The sequence below is a fragment of the Synchiropus splendidus genome, chromosome 3, assembly GCF_027744825.2.
Source record: "Synchiropus splendidus isolate RoL2022-P1 chromosome 3, RoL_Sspl_1.0, whole genome shotgun sequence".
In the NCBI taxonomy this organism is placed as follows: domain Eukaryota; kingdom Metazoa; phylum Chordata; class Actinopteri; order Syngnathiformes; family Callionymidae; genus Synchiropus; species Synchiropus splendidus.
The window spans coordinates 32571629-32598922 of NC_071336.1; the positions used below are offsets into that span (position 1 = coordinate 32571629).

Genomic DNA, 27294 nt, shown 5'->3' on the forward strand with positions numbered 1-27294 from the left:
CAAGTCTTTTTGACTGAGTGTGACCTCTGAAAGTTGGCAGTATCACAGTTCCTTTCCTTGAGTCGCACATTCGACCGCATCATGACGATATCGTCCGCAGAATTGCACTCTCAAAATCACAAGAAGGGAGTTTTATATTTTATCTTGACAGCTCATCTAAATGAAGGAAACTGTGGCTGAGGAAAGTGTGACAGCAGCTGGTCTCACTGGTCTATCAGAAACTAGCATTCACCCCAAAAAAGAAAAAAAAGTGTAGCAGCTGGCCAGAGGGAGGAAGTGAGAACAAGACAGGGTGCGAGTTCATCTCCTTCCTCTGCTTCGGACTGAAAATGACTTTGCAGAATCGGGACATCAGAACTTCATGATAAAAACAGAGCCTCAGACTGGAGTCAATCGATGATACGGAATACTTGGAGAAGTAAACTCTCTGGTTGGTTTGACAACTCATAAAATTCCTTAACAAAGAGATAGGTTTTCATTCAAGCTTGTTTACATGTAGCGGTGTCCGGCGATGCTAATGGCATTTATTTAAATCCAAAAAATGATGTCCTCTAACAGTCTTGTGAGAACTCAAGATCAAAGAGGCGCCATTGTGAGGGGTGTTGAAGCCCTGCGTACTCCAACAACTGCAATGGCAACATGTGCAAAATGCTGGGAACAGAATTGGTAAACACTCACTACCAAGTTTGTAATTCCTTATGAAGTCATTTTTGCCTTTGACTGAAAGCATGGCAAAGTTAATACCTTAACACTAGTTTAGGATCAGATCTGTCGATACCCAAAGCTCGGGTATCGTATCGGGATCTGGAGCATTACTAGTTCCGAGCCATTATGACAATTTGGTCAAAAATCTTTCACAGGTCTGACCTGAATGGCGCCCTAGTGGACCACAACTCTGTGAGTTTCTGCTGGTGTTCAGATGGCCTCTGACAATGGGATACCTTCTCTTTGTATTGAAGTCATGCTGTTGATACATTAGAGAGAGAAATGGATAAAATGTCAGCAAACCAGCAAGAAGACAGTGGAGGTTCTGGATCTCCTGAAAACTACGGACTAGACAGCCGCCCACAAGTGGATCACGACTTTCTGTCAGACCTGAGTATCAAGAATTCTATGTCCATATCAATATCTGCTTTATCAGTTTCTTGATGCGTCCAAGACTTGGACTTTTATTTTAGGGTTTTACAAGTGTATCAACAGTGACAGTGGAGCGAGGAATATATTCATGACTTGAAAGAAAACCTGTTTGAAGTCTCAAGTTCGGTCACTTTGAATTTTTGAGGAGACTGAAAGAGCAACAGACTTCTGGTGATTTCATTGGTCTTAAGTGACTTCCCTCAGTGACTCCTGGAAAGTGAGCAATCTCTAAATTGGTGAAACCGAGTGACTCACAAGTTCTCAACTGATGTCACTCAGAGGCTTCCAGCTTGTGAGTGTTTTCACGAAACACATTTGGCAGCAGTGATTGGAATATCCATTACCCGAAAGCTTTTAGGCTTTAACAGCATCCCATCTCTGGTTTTGACTCCCAAGTTGACCCATCACTCCAGCCGACTCATCTCATCCACAACCTTCCGAGATCCTCTTTATCCGTTTCCCCCTGTTGCAGCTGCGGCTGCTCCGTTCACAAAGCCGTCACATCGCTGGCTCGTGGATCTAGGTCACACTTTAGAACAGCTGCCAACGCTGCTATCGTCATTCACATGTTCGCGCCAGATGAGGAAAAAATATTGTCATTTTTGGAAAGTTCGCCGCACACCCAAGTTAGAGCAGCTGCAGGAGTGAGGCATGTTTTGTAGTTCATAGCAACGGCTTCTTAAATCACTCATTATCGTCTCATGTCAGCATTAGCGGGAGCAGGTGTGGGTCAACATTAGTTCGCTGGCTTTTATTGCACGCTCGTTCTATACATTATGGACATGTCTATTGTTTCGTGCTCAGAAAAATGAGCCACGAAGCAGTCAATTTGAGACGCATCAGTTGCTCCCTCAAACAATACCCACAGTGTTCTGCATGTGGCATCAAAGTAGTATATGGTAAAAACAAATTTGGTCTAAGTGTCTAAAAACACATCCCATATTGTTTTAAATTGTGTATGTTACGTTACCTTCAAGGAAATGTAGCTACACTTGCTCTTCCTTTTAAAATGTTATCTTTTGAATCATCTGTCGCAAAACGCAACCCACAAGGCATCTAAACTTGTGGCACTGCAGTAAATGAGGGACATAAAGAGTCACAGGCTCAGATTTGTGGGTGAAAGTTGGAGGACAACTTCATCACCTCATAAACACAAAAGCCATAAAGGTGTTTTGTCGCTCACCAAATGTGTACTTTAGGTTCGAGTCATGTTAGCGTTCCATGAGTTCAGCAATTATTAACTTCTCAACTTTGTTTTAGACAGCAGTGTGATTACATTTTCATGCTGAATTATCCTCCAAGCGTTATTTTCACTCGCTACTCAGAGCACGAAAATGTTCCTCTTTATCTGCCGCCATTCTCTGTGACCCTCCTGCTCCGAATAATCCACCCTGGCCAGACTTAGGGGGGTGAATGTCGGGTCAAGCCGAACTACTGGGGAAAACAGGTCACACATTGACAGAATGGAGACACCGCATCAGTAAAGGAGAACAAATCTCTCCACACAAGATGACCAAAAGGCCAGAGTGGAATCTCAGAGCCTTGTGCAAACCCACTCCAGGCAAACATCGAGGACACACGACACTGAAGAAATAAAACCTCCAGACTTTGATAATGAACCGAGGCCAACCAGTTTCACAGCGGCACATGATTTAAAACCATGTGTTCAGCACTTTGTCCAAACTAGATGAATGTTTGAACAAGTATGCCCTATCAAAAAAAATGTAGGCGTGCAGAGCTAACATTACTCAGAGTGGAAACTACAGCCACCACTGAAACACGCTTTATAACAACACGTCTGAGTGGTTTTGTGGCTGACTAGACTAACTTGCAAACATTATGAGACTTTAAAAATGCCTCGGCCGAGTGACACTTGCCAGGAAGTCCGACCGGGAAGCAATGTGGTCACACAAGAAAAAGAGTGTTTGAGGAGACAACAGGATTATAGACGGAATAATTCTGAGGTAGATGTGAAAACAGAATACCTTGGCATCTTCATGAAGTTAATAGCTTAAAGCCCCAGCTGGGGATTAAAGTGGTCAGGCAAGGTCAAATGATCAGCACTATAGGAGTCAAATGCACCAGATTGAAATGTCTCACTGATTCTTACGGGGGAACTGCCCTGTGTTGGGTCATTCTGCTGACTTGAACTAAACACTGAAATTAACATCGTCGGGCTCATGGCTGCATTCAAAAAGACAAGACACTTTTTAAGGAGGTTCCCATGGAGAAAGCAAGGGTCTAAGTTACAGAAAGCTGTATCTCCCTTTGTGGGGACCTCACATTGCCATAACCCTTTCCCCAGTCTCTTATCCTTATGGTAAACATGCCAAACCAATGGCTAACATTAACCAGGACTCTAAAGCAAACTTAAACCCAGTTATTTTGAAGTCTTCATCCTCAAATTGAGGCTTAAACACAAGTGGGTGTTTTTACCGAAATTGGACCTCACTAGGGTACAAATGCTAAAAGCACACACACATGCACACGCGTGCACACACGACAAGGAAACCCATGAGCATCATCACCAATGTACACCTAAATACAAATTTAAAAAGAAATAAAAAATACCTAGATACCTGTGTGTACAATTAAAAACAAAGTACGGACACATATGCACAACACAGAGTATGTACATACTATTTACCTACAATAGGAAACAATACGCATTGAAGTATGTAGCACTGCTATTATTATTAGTAATATTATAAAATACAATAAATACTAACAAAATATGATATAACAGAATAATAGTTAAATAGTAAAATGTAAAAATATACAAATAAAATATACAGAAAAATAAAGGATAGCAACAAAGAGCATTAATATAATGTGAAAAAACACATATTTAGTTCATGACTGCACACAGAATTGAGGTTTATTGAAGTTTATTGAAAACAACACACTCCTATTGCTTTTGATTAAACTGAGCAACAACATTGAAATCTGGCAAAATAAATCAGGAGTGATTCAGTTTTGGGATCATGTTGAAGTACACAAAACCATGCTGGGTTCTGTCAACATAAGAAGTGTTTCAATGGAGTCACAAAATATTATTGAACAGAAGAGTTCAGCAAGCTGCATCAGTAATCAATAGAATCCATGGAGATGCAATGTCCAAAATACTAAGTGAGAATGAGAACTTAAGGAAGAGAACCATCCATCAGTCTCGAGTCTTCAGGCTGAAGATATTGATACATTATCGTGACACAGTTTCAAACTCCCATCCTGCCACACAAACCACAAGATTGTCAGACACTTAACTGGAATATAAAACTTAACTGCATGTTTTAAAAGCTGCAGCAGAGTAACGGACACTTGATCTAACCATCACAACTGAAAGATGAATACATTAACAATCATAACTGCTTCCCTTGAAGACTCAAATAGCAGACAGTGTGGTCTTGACTCAGATTTACTGCTCCCTCTCTGCCCTGTTAAGTGGATTTGAACCTTTTGTGAGGACAGTGAGATCCAGCAGTCCAAGTGCTGATGCTGCCTTTAACTGCTCTGCTAATTTAATTTCTCTGTTCAGCAATTATTATTAGGTTTCCTAAAATAACCCTCTCAGAATAGCAACCAAATACACTGGGGAGAGTTGTTTATCAAGCACTTCACGGAGGTGGAGTCTTCTTTGTTGTCAGACTAAACAGAATTTGAAAGAAAAAAGAAGATATTTTAGGATAGATGGCTATTATTGAACTAATTTCACATTTCAAATACTTTTGGTTAGTGTTTCATACTGAATACATTTCACTGAGGAGGTGAAACAATCAGATCGCTTAGCCATCGGAGGAGGGGAAGAAGGAAGAGGAGAAGATGGAGGCTAGGAAGACGAAGAAGACCAAGGAGATGACAGACAACGCAGAAGAAGACGGTGAGAAAGTACAAGAAGAAGAAAAGAAGACAAAGTAGAAGATAACGACAAAGATGGCGAGCAAGAAATGAATAGAAAAATAGAAAAAGACTAAGTACAAGAAGACAAAGACGAAACAGAACATAAAGAAGAAACAAAGTAGAAGATTAAGAAAGACACACGAAGTAGAAGAGCAAGTATACAAGTGGATACATAAGAAAAAACAGATGTAGAAAAAGACATAATAGTCAAAGAACAACAAGATAAAAGAACTAAACAATTAAGATGAAGAAGAGTAGCAAAGGACAAAACATGGAAGTAGTAGTAGAGCATCAATGGCATGAGCAGAGCTTCATCAGCTATATAAAAGAGCAACAGCAAAACGAGAGACAAAAATGGATTGTTGCGAAGAGAAAATAAATCAATAGCATTTTAACTGTGCCATTCTACTTTGGAAGAGTGTCAACCAAGAGCACTATGACAGTGATGACACATGCAGTACCTCACGTCCAAAATGTGGAGGTCATTCACTGTGGTATGATTCTGAACTCTCCATCCAGAGGTAAAAGGACAACATGACAAGGTCTCTGCGGTATGCAGACGCAGCACCTGGATTATCATTCGCCCTACAACTGCACGCTCCTGAGGTTACACATCAAACAGACCGACAACTGAATAAATAACCAGTGCATGCTGGGAAAAATACATCACAGAGAGACAGGAGAGGAAATGAGTAATGATTTTATGAAACCACGGCGAGTTAAGTGGGAAAGAATGTGGAGCTCATCATGATGATGACAGTGAAGCGAGAATAGCTGATTCACCCAACATCAAGTGCTCCTGCGAGACAGTTATGGTCAATACACTGCAACGCTTCCCTTCATAAGTCAGCTACAGGAGCCCACACGATGAAACAGAAGTCGAGCAGGCAACAAAGCAGTCACTGGTTTTGAGTGAAGAATATGAAGTAAATCAATATTCCCTTTCTCATGACAGACACCCTGGACAGGAGTTGTTTTAAATTTCCTGCCATGGTACTAAAATATACTGTTTTTGTTTTGTTTTTTTTTATTTCACTACATTTGTTTTTTGTTGTTAACCATTTCCACCTGCAGCTCATCCTGGATGATCGGACAGGTCTGTGTTACCATAAAAACATGCTGCTTTAAGCCCCTCAAGTGAAAATGATTCGAGTGAGCACTTAACAAAGTAGACGCCTGGCAGAGAGGGAGAGACCACCACGGAGCGACACAAACAGACGAGTCACAGAGAGAAAAACCTCCTTCGTTTCCTTCCTGGAAGCCTGCCATACCTCCTCCACGGGAGTTCAGGAGGCCGGCACTGCAGCACAGAGACGCACACACGCATGACTCGGTGGCTCTGTGAATGAGTGTGTTCCTGTTGAGCCCAAAACAGAGTAGGAGCGCCGACATGCACTTGTGCATCCGCGAAAAGAATGAAAGAACCAGAACAATCCGTGACCTATGTCAGGCAGAGATCAGAAGTAATCCTGCCGACTTGTGATCTGACGAGATTGTTGTTGAACTGTGGTCGCAACAGCACGTGAGGGAAGCGCACAGCTGTCGGGACAAACTGGGACTTTACAGTCGATGTGTGTGTCTGCGTGCTTCTTCAATCCTCGTTTACATGCTGCTTCATCAGTGTCAGGCAGGACAACAGACAAGCGGAATTGCAAGCTGAACAACTTAAAAGAGAGCCGTGACCGACTATAGATGAGCGATCTGAACAATAATAAAAATACAAGCACCCAGGGAGCGCAGACCTCCCCCCAAGCCACTCACTCCCTCTGAGTTTGTGATGTTTTTACCCAATATTATTGGCCTGCATTAACTCAATACAATGCTAAACCTTTCTGAAATATCAAGGATACCAATGAGTGCAACCACAATTTCGGTTCAGTTATTATGAATGTATAATGTTTCTACACCAGCTCAGTGCAAAAATAAATAAACAAATAATAATAATAGAATCAGAATTTGTGAAAGTGTAAAACATTAAAGTGAGTGGTGTGTGACAAGATGTGATCAGTTATCACATTATATCAGTGGTTTAGATTGCATCCTTGCATTTTAGTCAAGAAAATCAAAATACTTATTATTATTATTATTATATCATGGAGTAACTTATTCTTTTGCAGAAGTGATTTATGCAAAATTACACTTCCTTGGCAGCGCACGGTTGGCTTGTTGGTTGGTTGGTTTGATGGCAAGGAGTCGTCAGGGTAGTCGCTAAGGCAGTTGTGCGCTCAACGTGGGGAACTGTGAAGTAACCAGCGCATTATATCATGCAACCCGTTCACAATAACACAGCAGCGGTGAAGGATTCGGGTTGGTCTGGTGAGGAGGTGCAAGGTTTGCTGGAAGTTTGAGTGGAAAACAGCATCCAAAAGCAGGAGAGCTGAGAGACTGTGATGTGTTCAGGACGCCTTGTGATGGAACAAATCAGGTCCTGTGATACTTCAACAAGGGATTCTTCGTTTAAACATCAAATACGGGACAAATCCACAATTCAAGTGACCCTACGAATACTGGTTAGTACTTCTTCCATTACTTGTTATTTCTTAGCTTGCTGGTTAGCCAGTGGCATTCGCTCAGTTGACAAACACTAAATATATAAACATAAAAAATAGCTCAACAAATATATATAAACAAAATAAATAGCTCAAGAACCTCCCTCAAGTCCGCCTTTACATCAACAGTAGAGTAATGGCCATCTGGCTGGATAGTTCATGGCTCTCTTGGGTTTAGTCCACTTTATTTAAACTCATCGGTGTTGCATAAATGTCTGTGAAACAATATGTCACTTCTGTTGCTCCACTTCAAGCAGAACTTGCCCAAACAATGGGGTCAGTCACTATCCGCTGTTATGTCTCCTCATCTGTGCCAACGTTTACTCAAGAGAGTGAGCTCTGGCTCCAACTGTCCGAGGTGATGATGGTGGGTTTACATATCGCCACGGCAACAAAGTAGCGCTCAAGACTGCTAAAACAAAACCTTTAAAAGTTGCCAGATTGAATCAAGCAGTGAGAGTGAAACTTTCATCTGGAAAAAAGGCATAATCCTGACGGGGAGCTGCGCGGTGAAAATAATTTATGCGCATGTGAGACATCAACGCACACTACTCCGCTCTCATCTTGTTAGTCAGGGTATCGCTGAGAGATTCTCAATGCGAGACGTTTTCTTCCGCCTGTTTGGACAAAGCGCTCCCTGTTCGTCGCCTCTTAACAGCCACTTCACACGCAGCACAAGGTGGAAACCCAGCGAGTGACTATTCTGCCACAGGCTCTTCCGCCTCAGTATGAAAACAGGGTAATGGCAGCGACAGCAGGCATTTTTACACTTTGGCAGCACACATACAGACAGGGATGCGACAGACAGAGCGTTGATGTCTCCTAGAATGAATAATCAAAACTTCACTAGTCTTCATCTTACTCATTACGGCATGTAGCTGGTCCCTGTCCCAAATTTCCCCCCCTCCACTCGTGGAAATGGTGTTGAGTATCTTCCATGGTATCAATATCAGGTTTATAATTTTAGTATCACAAAAACCCTCAACCATAGGTACAGAAATCTATGGAAAAAAAAACTATCTCATTGAAACGAAGTATCTTGTCCGGCTAAACCAGCTGCCTGGAGGAAAGCCTGGACTGGAGTGAGCAGGCCCATCGTCCCGTCTCACGCTCTGGAATCTCCCACGCAGCAGAGAATGAACAGTGACAAGTGTTTGCAACAAACACACAAGACGACAATGTGAGAAGCCTTGAACACCGTGCCTAACTCTGTTTCGTGAGCTTTTTAGACACGGCCAACACGGTTGTCATGGAAACGCTTCCAGCTGGTGGCGTCATGGTGACCTTGTGAGCTATTTGGACAGATATTGAGTGCAAACGTGGCCTTTTTTTGTCTTCTCTCCCTGCCGGCCCGCTGTTCTCATCATCAATCACATTCCGTTTTACTCTCTGACTCACTGACCCATCATCGCTCGAGCCTCCTGGTCCCAAAAGTCCCTCCATTCGAGATAAATCGTGACCTTGAGTGTACCCTGAAAGAATGCTCTGCGTTCTTAACACATCTCTGCCAGGGGACAACACAGATAGCAACATGGGAAAGTGTCTGCTTGAGCAACTTGTGAACAGACCAAAATTGCATTTCAAGAGTGCAGCTTTGTAGAATTCTCTTTCTATCTGGAATGATGCCCACAGTCTGAGCTTTTAGTTCCTTCATTGGATGAGCGTCTGAGCTGTACGTGCAACTGAGGGGAATCTCCAGAATCAGGTCACCGGTGCACAGTGGCTACCAGACAGGATCTTAACTTTAGAGAATAATTTCAGGTCTTCCCGCCAACATGTTCACAACAGCACCACCCAGAGCCTTCACAATCGGAATACATCAATTGTACTCCTCAAAGATGATCAGGTTCTTCTCCTTGAAGAACAAACAAAAATATGCCTTCCCATCTTTCAGCAAATTCCCTTCATGTGCTTCAACATTTCAGTTTTTGTTGGGGTCCAGGCTCACTGTTGACGCTCATAATCTCTGCTCACTAGAAAAGAGCGTCTCAAACAGCCACGCTAATCTTCACAGGCCATGATCTTGAAATGCATGACAGCTGATCTTAGTGCACTTTAGACAAGAATAGAATCTGACTATAAACATTTATTTATGTACCTGTCTTTTTCAACCATCACATGCTTCCATGGTTTCTTTACTTTGGTATTGCTGATCACCAATATAACCGTCGGGGGAGCAGCCTAACGTAAAACAACAAACTCTAAAACAAACATGGCGACTGAGGAAGAAATATAGAGAATGTAGCTCTAGCACAAAAGAGGTAAATGGAGGCAGCGTTGTGGTCGGTGAGGCTGTTCTGAGGTCTTATTTGTATCTCAATAGAGCTACGTATTGGCAACACTGCCCATCACAGTTTCCAGAGGTACTGTTCCACAAGCTTTGTGAAAATCTGCAGAAATACGGACAAAATGAAGAAAAACATTGTCCGTATCCATATGTAATGTTGTGCATCAATGGGCCTCTGAAGGGCCGGATTTGGCCCACAAGCCTTGAGTTTGACACAGGGCTGTGACACCAGCCAATTGCAATCGAGTGGGGTTTAATTTTTAAGATGTAATTTCAAGTCCAACGCCTGAAAGACTACATTCCTCAGTTTCACTGGTAGGGCATGGCCCATGACTCATCATCTTTCAACATCACGTCTTCTGGTGTGCCAGTGTTTTAACTGGTCAATGGAGTAAAGAGCGTGTCCTTCCTCAGAATCCTCTGGGTGAAAAAAGAGATTCACTTGCATCCAAAGAGACCCACAGACAAGCAAGTATGAATCAAAACAAGCTAGTGACCAACTGATAAAAGCAAGAAACTCAATGGTCCAATGGGAAATAAAGGAGTCTGTGTGAGTGTGAGCAAGGCACTGGAGTTCTACAAGAGCTGTGTGTGTCTGACCTGGGAGATGTGGTTGATGGACGACTCCATGCGCCGCAGCTGCGACGCCTGTATGTCCAGCAGCTGCAGGACATTGTTGGCTAAGGCGTTGATCTGGTAGGCCACGCTGGCCAGAGACTGCGTGGTGTAAGCCTTGGTCTCCTCCAGAGCTTTCCTCTTGTCCTGAGCCTGTGAAGGAGAGGAGGCATAGTTAGCGGTGAGATAATGTTTGCACTTGTGTATCCAGGTCATGTTTGTGGTGGATTAGGGCCAATATGGCTAAAGAGATACACCCCCTCCCACCTCCCCACACAGTCAACTCCATTCCTCCTCCTCATTCTCCAGATACCAGAGGGGCTCTTCAGGGATGTGGGATGATGTAACACTTCCTGCTGCTCCAACAGAGTGTGAAGAGCTGGAGCCTTAACGTTTACAGCAGCACCAGATAGTTCCAAAAATTAAATATTTAAGTCAGAGAAGACGTCTTGAGTCTTGTCACAACAAGCCTCTCAGGACTAAGTTGCTAGACAGCAACAAACCATGTGCATTCAGCCAGAGTGGAGTCAGGAGAAACAAACATTAAAATTGATGATCGTATTCGACCAAAAATGGAGGTGGAACTCCTCAAACAACAGTGGCAACCTCAGACACCCAAAAAAACAACAACAGTAGGCAAAATGGCAAACACCTCCAACATTAAACACACACAAGGTGCAAGGTAATATTGATAGCTCACATGATGCTTGTTATTTGTTGTTCCAGTCACTACAGTAGGATTTTGTGGCATTGACTGCTCAGTGGTTTTGTCATGAGAAGCTAAAATAGCAGGTCAAGATAAGTTGCAAACTTCACCAAGCATCTCGCCATTTCCTTGGAAGAAGAACTTGGTTGAAATTAGACCATAGTAGTCAAGTCAACACTACTAATAAAAGAATGTTTAAAGAATCTGTAACAACACTGAAATGAGACAATTTTCGCTTGTATGCACTGATATGGAATGGAAATACACAAGTGTAACGTTAATGGAGAACCAACAATTCGGCTCCACAACCAGGCAGCGTTCAGGACAGACCATTACTCCTGAAGACTTATTTATTTTGTTGAATGAGGCACAGTTACACTTGGCCTCATGCCTGACTCTGGTGCCGATGCCAGCATAATGATATTAAATCCACTTTGATCTATGCGAGTTTCCGCAAAAATCTGCACAAACCGCAACTGAATAGACGAGTGTATCACCCTGCTGCCCGTTTAATAGCTACACAAGTTAACTTAATCACATACCACTTCTATGGCTTTGGAAACTCCAGTTGTGTTATGTCCATTTGGAGTAACAGTAGTGACGTTGTGAACACTGCATCACTCCCGCACATGTGCAGAGCTGATACTATAGCTGTCTCGGATCCTGTACTGACAGGTTCTCAGCGTAGAGGGCCGGGGCCACCGCGAAATGAAGACACATGATTAAAACACATCTCAATCACACAGCAAGGGGTACTCTACAGCAATGGTGAGAGCCCTGAGAGTTAAATTGTTTTTCGAATTAAAAGTTTAAAAGGTACTTCTGGGACAAATTGTATTGATTATTCAAATTCTCTTGAGCACTTTAGCCACTGATACCTTTACTTGAGGGCAAGAGGGAGACACTTTGTGGAAGATCTTAAATGATTTCAAACCATTAAGAGGTAGCCAGCTATTAAGTTTATCTCATCCACCAGAGAGACATCCCACAGCCTGCTTTCTCATGGTGTTTCTACGCAGAATGAGCTGTTTGCCAAAGGTTTACAGAACTGTTGTAACGTCTCTTATGTAAATAAGTCTGGACAAAGTGCTATAAAGAAACCTTTTCTTTAAACAAGTCAAGGCGGTGAGCCGGGCGTTAACCCCTGCCATTACCAGTGATCTCATAAAGACAGAGGAGCAGTGGAGCCTGGAGCATCCCAAAACAGCAGTGCTTGATGGCACCGGGGGCAGCGGTGTGGGAACACATGATAGCAGCGATAAGGACGCGAGTACAGCTGGGCAGAGATAATGGCCAGAAGTGTGTCACTGTCTCATTGCTGATGGCGGCGGGTAACTAATCCTAGAGCAATCCGAGCGGCGAAAAGCTGCTGACCTGGAGAGCTGCCACGCCGTTTGGCATCAGCGGGGTGAAGAGGTGAGCCCGTTGGTAGTAGTGTTGAACGACAACGGATTCAGCAACGAGGAGAGATTCCAGCGAGGGCTCACAGCAAAAACCCATCTGCCCAAACAACAGTCCCCTCTCCTGACCATGTGAAACGCTGTGCCAGCTGTGTGGGAATATACCCGTTATAACAGCAACAAACTGACTTTATCCATGATTTAATTTGAACGCTCAAATCATTTTTGCTTTTCAAAGCATTAACCAGATTACTGAGCAACATATGCTTGGCCCACACAAACTGGAGAGAGAAAGTGCTTCTATTAGGTTAGTAAAGCAGAATTTTTGAATAACTGTATTTATTCATTGCTGAGCAACACTGCTGTGAATTCAGCTTCATTCAGCTAATTCAAAATTATTCATAGGGGTTTGGAAGTTAGGAATTCAGAGATTTCATATCAGTGTTTCACACTTCTGCAAATCAGCAACTCCAATTAATAAAAGGACACTGCTAATCTAGCATTTTCTGATCAACCACCTAATCTCTCTTCAACAGAGGATTTATTATTTCATACTTAATGAGTCACGACATCCTCAAACTCTTAACTTCAGAGGGCTTGTTGGATACAGACCTTAATCTTAATGTCTGTATGAGAATATGGGCTGTCAGCTTTATCACTGCCTTCCTTCTGTCAACCCACCCTCACTCCCATGGCATAATATATTTACATTGGGGGGAGTGGACTTCTGCATCCTATAGTGACGCCAATAGCAACCTTCCGCGTAACATTTTGACACATAGACATTTCAATGTAGCAAAAAACGTCCATGTAGCCTTCCAAGCTCAATTACATTGGGTGGCACTTTCTATATAGGGGCTTAAAAATTGTGATCGGTTGTTACATGTAGAACAAAAAGAGAGCCACCCCTTGACTTACCTCACCCCAAACTTCGACTTTCTTTTATGTGTCCCACTGCCTATTGCGTCAGGATATGATGCAAAAGGCAGGACATGTGCTTCAATTGAAAAGCTAATGCGTCAACAACAATGAAGGCTGCCTTTGGTGTCAGTATACGTCACTATATTACACCACGGGAGTGAGGATGGGTTGCTCCTGTGATCATTTGCTATTGATATAAAGAATGAAGAGCTGAAGAAAACATCACAAAAGAGCAGAGCAGAACAACAGCCAATGTCAGGCTTGATCCAAAAATAGCAGCAGGCTCAAATCAGTTCAAATTGTGAGATAAATGATAATGACAAGGGGAAATTAAACAGTTGCATGGTTGTGTCTACAAACACAACTATGCCAATTTGTTCTGACAAACAACGTCGTGTTAACCTTCGTTATAAAGTGTTAAAATTGCCTACAACAACGAGGACAGTGGGCCAAAACCGTAACCAATTTAACGTCTGAGGTAATGCTTACAAAACAGACCTCAGTGCTATTATTCTGTCTGAGTTCTTGAAAAGTTCCAACTAAATTAGCGTGTTCATTCACTAGTTCTGATTCATTGTGTCCAACTGGAGTAAATTGTCACAAGGGATCTTCTGACAGGCATAAATAAATGTCATTTAAACCAGCGATGCCATTGATCATTTAAAAGAGCACACAAAAGTCACATAAAAACCTGAAAGCTCTTCACTTATCATCACAGAATTATCATTATAGGTCCTACAAAAAGTGTATATTTGTAAAAATGAAAAAAAAAATGGGCTGGTATTTTGGTATTTGCTGTAGGTCTCGATCAAACACTCTCTAAACATATGTCAGGGCAGTGACTACTGAGCTCACAGTCGTCTCTATCCGGTCTCCTCACCTCCTTTATCTCTGTCCTTGACTCTAGACCCAAAAGAAGCATTTCAGAGACCAAACTTTGGCGCCTAGATTGCAAAAGAAACAGCAGCAAGTTTCTTGATAATCAGACAAGTCCAGTGAAGGAATATCTTGGTAGCTTACAAGGCTCATTGTTTTGGAATGTAAAACACTGGTAACCCAAAGCAAATGTTACCATAAGAAATCACAGTAACTGACTGAAGTGGACTGATGACAAGGCCAATAGAATAATGGAATGAAAACTGCCTGTATTGGCGATAAGTGCCAGCGGCAGCATGGTTCTTGTTCCTCCACATTTGTTAACATGTTCCCCCACTTAGTTGCTTGTACCCCAAAATGAAAGTGGGTGAACCGTTCCATAAGTGGGATTAAAACTCCTGAAATCACCAAACTAGCTGCTTTGACCCATTTCACACATCGACTGCAATGAGATTGAAATGATTTGTCAGACAGGGGCAGGCTGGGGCAAATCTGGGTTATTCCATCCACTGAGGTCACATGAGGTTAAAGCTTTCATCCCCACTTTAATCACACCACTGTAATTCTGCTTTACATCCAGATCCAGCCATCCAGCCTGGATTCCTCCAGAGGACGGAAGGAAACCAGCCCATTTACGACACAATACAGAAGTGCTGTTGAGGTTTTCAAGTCAACGGACTAACTCGGTCATGACAAGAGGTCAGTGGGCGTTCAGAAGTGACCCTTGATTATAGCCCCACTGGCGCCCCCCACTCCCGGAGCCACTCATGTTGCATCATCAATAGGTCAAGCGAACACAAATCAACACTCACCAGAATTCCCCCGAATCAGCTTTCATTCAGAGAGCTGTCCCTTGTGAGTAGTGGAGATTAGCAAAATAACTTGACTTTGAGATGTGAACCAAGACTCGCAAATGACTCTGATGCAACAATTTTACAGCAATTCCAGTGTATAGATCCGACTACCGAAATACTGTCCTATCCACAACTATGGTTGGGCAATATGCTCTTCCAAGGAATATATATCTCCCTCATATATTCATCTAATTTTTCAAAATAATATTTTTTTTATTATTTGTGACTTAATAATAATATATATGCACCAGTGTATAGACAATTTCTTTAGAATCACTACCCATTTTTTTTTGTTGTTGCAACAAAGAAACATGAAAAGTGAAGGCTATAGAGCTGGGTATTGATTCAGATTTCCCAAATGGATTTGAATATCTAGGGCCTGATGCGTGCATCAATATTCCAATATAGTTTCACAGTTAGTTACACAAAGCTGTACTGTGAGCGTAGGTACATGTCCAGACCCCCCCCCCCCCAATACTAGCCACATTATGCTAAGAACCAAACTACAGTATGCGCAGAGTAACCTGCCGACCCTGAAGTTGCCTCCATGTTTCTTGTGCATGGTTATGTTTTTGTTTCAGAGATTAGTAGATAGGCTTCAAGAACACAAAGATCTAGGTTTGTATTAGCTCCAATTAATCTACTGCTCATGCAATTATGTTTGCTTTTCAAACAGTAAGGTACTCCGTTTAGAGTAAGGGTGATAGTCACTCAGTAACCTAAAGCAGCTGACAATACTTTAAATTGTCCTCACTCAGTACAGAAGGCAAATTACAGCGTTGGGAAGCCGAGTGTACTGTCGTGCAGTCGGAGGTGTGCAGTACAAGGTAAGCTCTCAGGGTGTTTTAACGCTCCCGGGAACTACATCTCATATTTCCATGCTGAGTAATGACAGAGCAAAGCAGACTATCCAGGAAGAAGAAGACGAGCTGTCAGCACTTCAGCCGGTTTTAAAGCGGGAGTACTGAGGAATTCACAGCATGAGAGCGTAATAAACCAGGAGCTGCGGCAGTCAGGATAGAAAGCTCCCCAAAAAAAGCCACCTTTAGATTATTTTTCTGAGCAGAATCATCAACTACTGTGGTGACAGGAAGGGAGTGGCAGATAGAAGAACTGATTAGTATCACGGGAAGTTCTATTTCAGCAGCCTCGCCAGTCCTGAGAAATAAGGCGTGGTGTTTTCAGTTTAATCCCTGAAACTTGACTGTTGGAGATAGGGACTGCTTCCCACATTTCAGTGTTAAACATATGAAAGAACTACCAGTTTCCCATCTGATTCAGACCTATTACCATCGCCAAGACTAAAGAGGAGTCCAGCAAACAGGAGTTTTGGTGATGAACCCATTTGCTGCTTTTCTAGACCCCCATCCCCTGGGGTTTGGGGAAAAGTGCCTGATCTGCAAAAGGGACACCCCGCAGCACAGATTGACCTCAATCCAAAATAGGGTTTTAAAGTCCAGTGCTGGTAAAACTGCTGTCATTAACATGCCGCTGGCAGTAAGGTTCAGTATCATCAGGGAATCTTGTCTTGCACAAATGAGGGGCGAAACGGAAACATCACAAAAAGCGGAAAACACAACATGGAAGGCCACTGGTCGATGGAGACTTTACTTAGCAGAAAACTCTTGAAAGAAACACCATAACTAAATGACAAAAACTCGTCACCTGTTTACGGACCTAAAGCTCGCTCCTGCCACCCAGACATCTGAGTAACGGACTCAGCTGCAGAATGGAGTGAGATTTACTTCTCATGATTAAAAACCAGCATTTTAATTAGCAGAAATTCAATAAATGTCAAAACACACCCTTTGCTTCCTTGTTTCGCTTCTTGAATGGCTACGTAATACTCCACGTCACAGTTGGGAGCAATCGACCCTCCACACCAGGTTTTGGTTCGTAGGTTCGTAAAGACTGAACATGTTTAACATTCACGAATATCGGCTCTGGCCATTTTCGGAGCCGATTATCACTCTTAACACACTTCCGAAATGATTCCCTTGTAGGATAATCTTATGAGATTTAAGATAATCTGGAGGTCACTATCCTCGGTCGGACTACAAAATCAAGTTGTCAACAGCTCGATTATCGTTTTGACTTTGAATAGCTCCTTTTTGTGCTGTGCAATTTGCTGTGTATGGGACTGCGTACTGACTGACAAGTCAATATGTGTTTGGTGATGCAGGTGGACTGCTAAAGGCCCCAATAACAGCGTCAAACTGAGCCTGAAAGATGGCGATCTGGTCAGGTAATTCCATTATCTTTCTTGGCAGTGGACCGGGCAGTGGCTTTTTGGAACAATTCCACTCCCCACTTGGATCAAACAACACTGACAGCTTGTAACTACCTTTCAAAATCCACCTTCAAAGAGGAAAACAAGCTCCATGTGCTGTAGTTTCACTGGCGGCTCAGGCATGTACGAACATCTGACATTAAACCAACACAGCTGACAATCTCAGTTGCTGTGTGTACTCCCAAGATATCCGGAGGGTAAATGTGGTGGGAGCGCATGTGGGTGGGGGAAAAATTCTGGAATGTCTAGAATTCCACTACATCTTAAAACATTCCCAGTGCAGCGGAGGGGCGCCACACAAGTGTCAGATAATTGTAAATAATGAAAACTGCATTAGGCACATTCTCTTGAGAAAGTTCCCTTTCACCAAACTGTAAATACAAATGGAAGGTTGAGAAGCTCACACAGTGATTTGGCACTTGTGATGTATTGGCAGCTGACTACTGCAGACTGGACCGCGTCTAACGCTCTCAGGGCTGTTATATTGACTCTCCTGTCTGACATCTAGCAGCTCATTAGGAGTAAAGGTGCAGGCAGTGCACATGTAATTACTCACAAGACATTGTTGGGAAGCTTTGCTGGAGCAGTTAGCTTGTCTGGTTGTTTAGCGACAGCTCAGTCTGAGTGCTGCCACGCCTGCAGCAGACTTACTTACGATAGAGGCTAACAATTTGCAATTATAAACACTGGCCGATGCAACCACAGCAAGGCGAGTAGGTTAGTGTCTCCAATACAGCACTGAGTCCTCCCATGGCTGAGCTCCAATTCAAGACTCCTTCACAAAACAGCAGCTAAGGATGGGATACTCGAAACAGGAAGATGATCTCGTAATCACGTGAGACGTCAACAAAACAAACACATGAGAAGATGAGCCAGAGCAGGGAAGAGAAGTGTTTTCCGCATACCGTGCCTCGGTCATCCAAACAGATACGGCACAGTAGTGTGTCAGCTGTAAAGTCATTTCTCAATGGCTTCCACAATTGTCTGTTGTTGTAAGAGTCAGAAACACCCAATAAATCATGATTTGATCCAAAAGAATGTACCTTCAGAACACACAGCACTGTAATCGTAGCCACCGCTGCAACACCAGATGTTGAAATATAAGGATTCCCACATTTGATTTTAGCCAAGCCGGGAGTTCCTTAAATATCCCATGTGATTTAAATGAATAGTTCAGAGTTCTCTTCGCAGTTCGCTCGACAGAAAGCAACAAAACAAACTTACTCAATAAGAAATGTCCTTCCTTTTTTAGAGTCTATAGATGCCTGCGTGACTCTTCAAATTACACAGTTAAAAAAGAAAAAAAGAACAGGACAAACCAAGTCTAATGATCTTGAGATGATCAATGCACATGTTTTTAAGCATTGCAGAACATTTCAACTAAACAACAAAATTCAGGAATTTGGAACAGAACGCAGCCAATAAAGATGCAACTGAGAAACAGTGAATCAGAGGGGAAAGTTTTGACATTAATTGAATTGGTGTCAATAAAAACGCTTAGAAGTAAATCAGCGCTGAGAAGTAAATCTCCCTCGAATCAGCAGCATCTCTTCATATGTCCGGCCAGGACGTGCAACTTCAGTTTCGCAAGTAATGGACTTCAGTCGTGAGGTTTCTTTTGAAATGTGTTTTCAGCCCCCCTTTTTATGTACCATCCAGCAAATGTCACTTCAGAATTGCAGTTCAACCAAATGACTGACAAACTGAATTAAAGTGCCTCCAAACCCACCTTCGAATGCTCCAGAACTTTACTTTGTAATTTTAATTTCACCTTCATTGCCGGGGCAGATGGAGCCTTACTGAGAGGCCATAAGGTCCTGCCAACCTGGACAACCGCTGAAGAGCAATTAGAATATCTTTCAGTGTGACAGAGAGAGGCATGGAGGAGAACTCAGGACACCCTGTGAATGCTCATTAACCTTTCACTGACCTTTTCCGGGCAAATTTGTAGTCAGTTTTCACAGGAAGAGCGTCACCTGTGACATATTTCACTGGTAAACTTTCAAGAACACAAAAGATGCCAAGGGAGTTGGGAGTGAAAGGCGCACAAAGAAGTCGGTATGCAAATTTAGTCTACTGACTCCAAGGACTTCCTCCAGTGAGGCTGTGTAGATTATGAGCAATTGCTTTATGCTTGGCACGAGAGAACAAAGTCCCAACAGGCCGAAGCAAAATTCAGTCATCAGAACTGGATCATCAGTTTCGTTGCAGTTTTTCACAGTAAAAAAAATGATTCATAGAAAAATTGCGATTTGTAATTCTCATCCCAAAATCGATTCAGATTTAAAAATGAAAATCCACTGGCTGTCCACCATTTTGCAACTGCGTGCGATGTTAGACGTCACCGCGCAATCTGTTCTGGAAGACATGCACCCCCAGAAAATACCCAAACAAAGATTGATGGGAGTAGATCATGACCAGAAATCACATCAGAAATCATTATCAATAATTTTGAGTCGAAAAAGGGATTTTATATTGAATCATGGCTGCAAAAATCGCAATCTAATCATGAGATGGTAAAAGATTCACACCCTTACTGTTACTAGAAGGACCGGCTCACACTCAGAAACACGCTTCCCCAACTTAACCCGACTGTTTCCAGTAAAACATTCCAGCTGGCCGGGGCGCATGCCAGACACTCGGCAACTCGGTGCCGAGCCAGAGTGTCACACAGAGGACTTCATCAAAGGCTAAGAGCCGTGGAGATCACGGTCCACTTGTGCTTCCAGATCATGTGACATTAGCTTCTCCGGAGCCAGATGTGGTATCAACATAAGCTTCTGCTAAGTGCATTAGTCTCATGGGAAGAACCCAACGACTAGGCCGCTATTGACTCAAGTCCCCTGAGATTAGAACACTAGGAGACTAGAGTCTCTGTTAGTACTTTTGGCTAAAATAAGATTGGAGACCAATTTTGAGGACATTTTTATCTGCAAGACAAAACATTTTGTCAAATAAAGTACATTTTTTAATCACTGAAATGCATGATATTGTTAAATGTGTAGCCATTTTCTGGGTGCAAAATAAATGCTGCTAGCTGTTAGAGGCGGACATGGTTAAAGGATGAACCCGGGGTTATTTATTTCTTCATTTCGACCTGAAGGGTATTTTTGGTGGGGTCCATTACAAAGCAACTTCCTGTGGTGGAAGGCATTCTCAGCAAAGCCAGTCTCTTCGGTGTCAGCAGGCCAACAGGAAACACAAGAGATGCAGTCACAGAAAAAGACTAAAATGCAGGGACACAGTAAACAGGGTTTCACTTCTGCTGCTTCACACTGACAACATTTCAGAACAGAGGGCGAGAATGTGGGACTGGAGATGAGAAGGAGGAGCACAGCTGCATGCTGGGACATGTTGGAGAGTGTGTTTGAACCCCTCCTCACCAGCATGTCAGAGGCCGCAAAGGAACCTCCAGCAGACTGAGCGGGTTCACAAAAGTGTCTGACACTTCCAGTCGAGCTTGAAAAACGGAAAGGAGAAACCCCAATTTTGCCACACTGGAGGATGTGCGAGGAGATATGAATCCATGAGAAGTGTGTGAGAAGTACGACAACATCCAGTCTCTGGGGATCACAGTATTATATTGCAGCAAAGCCGTCAAACATAACTGACTTGAACAGTCTAATTCCTGTCTCAGAAGAAACTCAACGAAACATCTGACTCACTTGTTTGGCTTGACCACACACTGGGTGGCTGACTCACTAATGCATCATCAGTTCTCTCTGTCTGCTCACCAGCGCTGACTTCAACACAGGCACTTCTACTCTGAAAGACATGTGGTTCTATTTCCTGGACTTGCATTGTAAATCACACTCTGCCAGGTCATCTTTCTGAACCAAAACGGGTAAAACAGCCTTGTTGGTTACAAAAATGAGTCTCGGCCCCAGGGTGAGAGAGTTGTTTGACAACATCCAGAGTGAAACCTGGAGCTTCAATAACAGATGGTTGTGGAAGTCTACACGACTCCTGGAACACCATTTCTTCAGCTCCAATACACGACAATAGCGCTTCATTTCAACAACAAGCAGTCAGAGAATCATTGCGAGTCCTGCAGCCAGGATTTATTTTCCAAGAACAGACAGACCACCCAGCATCTCTCCCTATTTCAGCCTGCCCAGAACTAACGTGGGCAGAACCAGAAACGGTGGAGGTCGATGGGCCAGCATCAGAAATGGCACACGCGTTTCTTTTCTCGAACACTGGCAGGTTTTCCAGGTCCAGAATGGAGCTGTGGGAGTGTGGTGCTCCAGTTGAGGTGCACCTCAGAGTAGGGGGCCACACTCAATCCTCTATATCAGGGGAGTCAAACTCAGTCAAGCAGGCAGATAGTATTTCTATAAAAGTGAGATTTATGAACTCAGTAAGTGGCAGTCGCTGATGAGAAAAAGTCGTTTAAACAGAATCAGATATCAGTGCCCCGGTCAGGTGCAGTTTACATCGGAACGATGGAACCTGCTCTGTTTACTGTCGACTGATTCTGTGTTCATATACTGGCAACTGCATCATCGCCGCTCGACAACTTTTGCAGACAGTTGACAAATGACCATGACAGGAGCTTATTGTGATTCAGGAGGGGAAATTAAAGTCCCTAAGGGTCCACACCCTTCCCTGGGACTGACATCAGAAAGAAGTAAAAAAAATCTGAAATTACATATCATAAAATAGTACTTAAATTGTAATTACACCATGACATTTCATGCTTAAAATACATCATGTCATTCTATCTATTTGAGGATTCTCAATACAAATAATCCATTAAGGAAAGAATAAAGGCAATCTAAACTAAATAAAATAATGAATATATTGGCAACTATACTGTTGGTAAACCATGTAAATATGATGTAATTAGAAGGTATTTTATATAATAACTTGTATTTATTTATTTTGAGGGACAAAAATAATGTTAAAATGTAGTCTTAATTCTTGCCGTATATAATCCTCTCATGCTGTCTTGTCACTTGAATCGTCTTTGTCGGTCAAGATATCGACAAGCTTTGTTGGTGAGCTACTTTTTGATGCGCTGTTTTCAGTTTTGAAGTTGATGTCAACAACATAAATTGTACCTCTTGGGGCTGGATTTGGGCCCCAGGTCCTGAGATGGATGCAATGAAATGGAGAGTTATAACTGGTGGTGTAATAGGACATTGAGTAAACAAAGTCCCGGCGGCGTTGGGGACCCCCAGGAAGCATGGTGAGGTCATTAGATTAGCCGTGCTCGGTTGAACCAGATGTCAGTTTGAACAGCACAAGCAATGATGATCATGACGCAACTACTCTGCACATGATGGATTTATTCCTGTATTCACACAAGCTCAGTCTTGAATAGTCGACTCACAAATATCTTCTGAATTTCAGTGACAGCACTGGGCCAAAGCCGGTCACATCAAAGATCCCGCTCCAGATCTGAACACAGGAATTCAGCGCCATGATCACAAGCGTGCCAGGCTTCTGACAAAAAGAACACAATCTCAAAATCTGACGGTTTGAACGCCCTGCGGCGCTGACGTGGGCGACGGCTGGCACTAATCCGACAAGAGCGATAGCCGGTTCAGCCGAGGATGACACAGAAATTACAGGGGAGTCCTGTGTGACCGCAGCTGGAGGGGACACACCCTCTCTGCTCTTTTCTCACAGAGCGGCTCCGACACCACTCCCAGGCACCAAACACCACTTTATTAATAGTGTGGGATGTAAAACAACTCTGTATCTTTACAGCGAACTAGAGACGCTGAAGCTCCAGCGGGATGTTGCTGCTGCGTCCCAACAGAAGTCAATCTGAGGCTTTTAAATATGAATTAAGAGACTGCGAGTCACAAGAGAGGCAAGTTGTTGATGTGACGTTGTAAATGCTGCCTTTGTTGATCAGATCGGACTCACACCAAGCTTACAAAACTGATTCTAATAACTAGAGAACCTTCAATGGGAACAGGGTGAAACGATGCTGAAGAGATCCTTGTTATGAGCTCCATAATTGTTAAATAGAAAGACTTTACAAGTTTTAAGCACTAAATAAAAAGCAATAAAGGAGACACCCAATAAAATAAAGGCCTTTTAACTCTACAAGTCAACATCAAAATAATCCATAGCACTTTATTTTTATTTTTTCCGTCCGCACATTTGATGTTATATAACAAAGGCTAATAAAACTAATTGACAATGTACCTTTAAAACATGACTATATAATATTAAGGAAAATATCTTCATATTTTTTGTGTCTGAACTTATAAAATAAACATTGCATAATATATAATAAAAATATATATGGAGTTTACCTTTTCAAATACAGTATATTTATAATTTAAATATTTATAATTAATGGTCAATTTCTGAAATATTTTAAATAACATATTTCATAACAGCATGCAGTTATTCAAGCAGCTAACAACAATATATTTTTCAATTCATACACAGTGCAAAAAAAGGACATAGCAAAACATATATTCCAGATGTTCACAAAGGTTTTAAAGTAAAATAATAGAAAGGTTACTCTGTTTATGATCGATAAGTCAATGCAGAAAAATTAAAAAATCAAACCTTATAGACCAAAAAGACTGAAGGAAAAAAGGCATATTACATTAATAATAATAATTATAATAATACTTCAGTCTTTGTCTCATTGTAACACTGTATTTATTGTATTTACCATCCAGGCTTAGTCTTTTACATACAATAGATTACGGTATTTAATATGTTGTCTAATTTCTGGCAATTCTACCACAGTGGGGCGATATTTTGTCATTTATCGTCCATATAACTATAACAATTTTGAATAATTAAATTATAACCATTAGAGACCAAATTATTCAATATAAGTAGTAACCTTCCCATTTTTACGGAGAAAAAAAAGCTCACGGACAACACTTGATGTCCAAAATATCTTTACTACGTCTATTGTGTGAAGTCGTCAATATATAGTTCGCAATATTCTGTATCGCTTGCGCAGTGTTCGTTCATTTTAGCGACAAAATCTGAGCCGCACGAAACAACTATGAAACAGCTGAGGTGCGTTCAAAGACAATCCGTAAATCACAACTTCTCAGCAGCACTTTGGAAGCGACATGCCGATGTGATAAAAGTAGACACACCCAGCGTGTAAACAGCGTGTTCGGGGGTCCAAGAGCCACGGTGTGACTTTGGAATGGGTTTGGTCTATTAGTAGGACAAGTTGCCGCCGCTTTGGTGGCGGGTTTGATTCCCGAATGAGTTTCTTTATCCCAATTTCCTGTCCCGAGATTCCCCCCGCGACAAAAGCGGGTAGGAGATAACGTGCTAGCTTCACGGACTCACCTGGACATAGTTGTTCTCGCAGTAGTCGGCGACCTTGGTCAGGTTCTGGTAGCTCTCGACAAGCGCCCTCTTGCCGGCCGGGATCTCCTCCTCTAGCAGCATTTGTAGCTCTGCCATCTTACATGTCTCCGCAGAGCCTCGCTTCGCTCTGACCGACTTCCCTTCGACTCAAACGGCCACACTGCGCCCCCTCCCTCCGCTGCTCCACGAACAGCCGCCCAGCGCTGTTCCACCAGCGGCTCTCCTCCCCCCGCTGCCGTGGGATTCCGGCCTCAACACGGAGATCGTCTATCAATTACTGAAGCCTCACTCCTCAGCTAAACCGGAGACCTGCGTACGTTTTAAAGCTATTCACTGAACACGCCACCTTTAGCTCATTATATGTGAGTTCAAACATTTTCAGACTTAAAATACATCCACTGCTCCATCAACTGATGCCATTTGTAGTGGCCATTGTCAAAATATGACCAGGATACGGCCCGATTGTGTCATTTATTAAGGAAAGGCTCCTCGGGGGAGAATAGTTTGGGATTCTTTCCGTCAACTGATGCCTCCTTGACACAAAGAGGAAGAAGGAAATGTAACAAATTATAATTTATTAAAATTAATTTTTTGGGGGATGTGTATATTTTAAGTACATATTCCTGAGGGATTCATATTTTGTATTTATTTATATATATATATTTTTTTAATTATTATTAATGCCAACATTTGTTATACTATCCAATATTTGCCCACTCTCCAGATACTGGGCGACATTTCAATGTTACATAATACCGGATGGAATTCACAAAAAGCAAAATCAGAACAAATCAAAAATAGGCTTTGAAAATCAATAAATCGTGTATTTAAAAGCATAACATAACATTCATGTGCATGCATACATGAACATGAATTTTCAAGATACATTTTCCTCCAAAAAAATGGGGATAAGCCAGGAGAACAGCTCATAACCTTAGTGATGTTGAAGGTTCTGGTCAGATGGCTATTCAGTCCAACATTTTTATTGAGACCAACATCATTGATGGATGTAAGAAAAAGTTCAGTATGCAGCAGAAATTGTGTTGATCTTATACTAGTATGTAAAGTATACAAACATCATTTGTTTCAATCATGTATTGGATGAAACATTCTGTTAGTACTTCATAATTAATCATAGTCATAATTCACAATACATTTATTGTAAGTTGCAAGTCCATAATTAGTATTTTTCCTCAGTAGTTATGGCATTATATTAATTTTATCACCATGATAGATTTACTTCATATTATTGGTTACGATCATTTACTGGACTCTGTTCAAAAATGTGGACAGAGTGAGCATTCTTCTTTTCATCACTGGAGCATGACGGGAAGTCGAGTTCATAAACAGCTGTCGTATTCCCAAATGTATATTTTTGTTTTCTTGTCGATTCTGGCATCAAAAACTATTCAAGGTTTATACATGGCCCTGAAATGAATGCATGTGATTCAACATTTAGATGCAAATAGTTGAATTGTATGATTTAAAGGAACCGTCTATCGCTGATAAAACTACATCTCCCAGAGACCGACGGTGAAGAGAAATACAACTCAGCCCGATGAGGCGATCTTTTCTGCCTCATACATAAGACGCTGCATTTATTGGAATCACAGTCTGTCAATCATTCCAGAATTATAACTATGTGTGTTCTAATGTTGATTATGTTTTGTTTGCTACATTTGGAACGAGTAATTTGCTCATTTTAACCATCTTTAGCAAAGATAAATGAATAAATAATCTACAGTACAACTGAGCATTCACACGTTCTCATTTTTGCGAAACCTTTGAGGACAATTTATTTGGAATTTACCAAACAAGGATAGCAACTCATTCATTTTCCATAAAATTTGAGTGGAGTCGATTATGTCCATGATCGAAATAGAGTAAAATATTGGTGGCTCTTGCTCTTCCTGGTTACTAAAGTCAGTAAATTCAATCAAGGTCCAAAAACAAGGGCGAAAAAGTTCCATGGATCATGATGTTTGCTGATGATATAGTCAGCTGTCATGAGTGTAAGGAGCTGGATGAAAGTCAGGTGGACTTAAAGTCAATAAGCAGGAGAGAATTCATGTGTGAGAACGGGAGGGAAAGAGGGAGGAGGAAGAAGGAGATGCAAGGGAGGCTTCACAGGACAGTTTGAGAGCTGTCAAAATGCATCTGTCATGTAACCGGAGCTACTTAAATACTCAATACTCAGTCTTGTATTTGAGAGTCAATATTGTGAAACAACGTCGCATAGGAATCAGGAATCAGGATCAGCTTCATTACCAAGTATGTTTAACATACAGGGAATTAGTTTCCGGCCGATGGTGACTCTATAGAGATTTTCAATAGGAAATAGAAGAATATATATATTTACAGAGAAAAATAGAAGAATATATATTTACAAAGAAACAGACAAATAATGAGTAAAATAAATAAAAAAAACACTGTGCAGACTGGAAGTGCAAAAAG

At 42.0% G+C, this 27294-nt stretch overlaps 1 protein-coding gene across 10 annotated transcripts in view; it reads right to left on the reverse strand.

The window, feature by feature from the left end:
- Positions 1-25009, reverse strand: part of abi1a (abl-interactor 1a) — a 45379-nt gene extending 20370 nt beyond the window's left edge. For 9 of the 10 annotated variants that reach the window (XM_053859253.1, XM_053859254.1, XM_053859256.1 and 6 more), the window contains exons 1-2: positions 24820-25009; positions 10471-10638 (exon numbers count right to left, since the gene is read on the reverse strand). In XM_053859253.1, coding sequence (XP_053715228.1) covers positions 10471-10638; positions 24820-24936 — 285 coding nt within the window. In that variant the 5' untranslated portion in view covers positions 24937-25009. The remainder of the gene's footprint in view (positions 1-10470; positions 10639-24819) is intronic. The other variant, XM_053859263.1, reaches the window with a different exon arrangement.
- Between the last annotated feature and the right edge of the window lie 2285 nt (positions 25010-27294).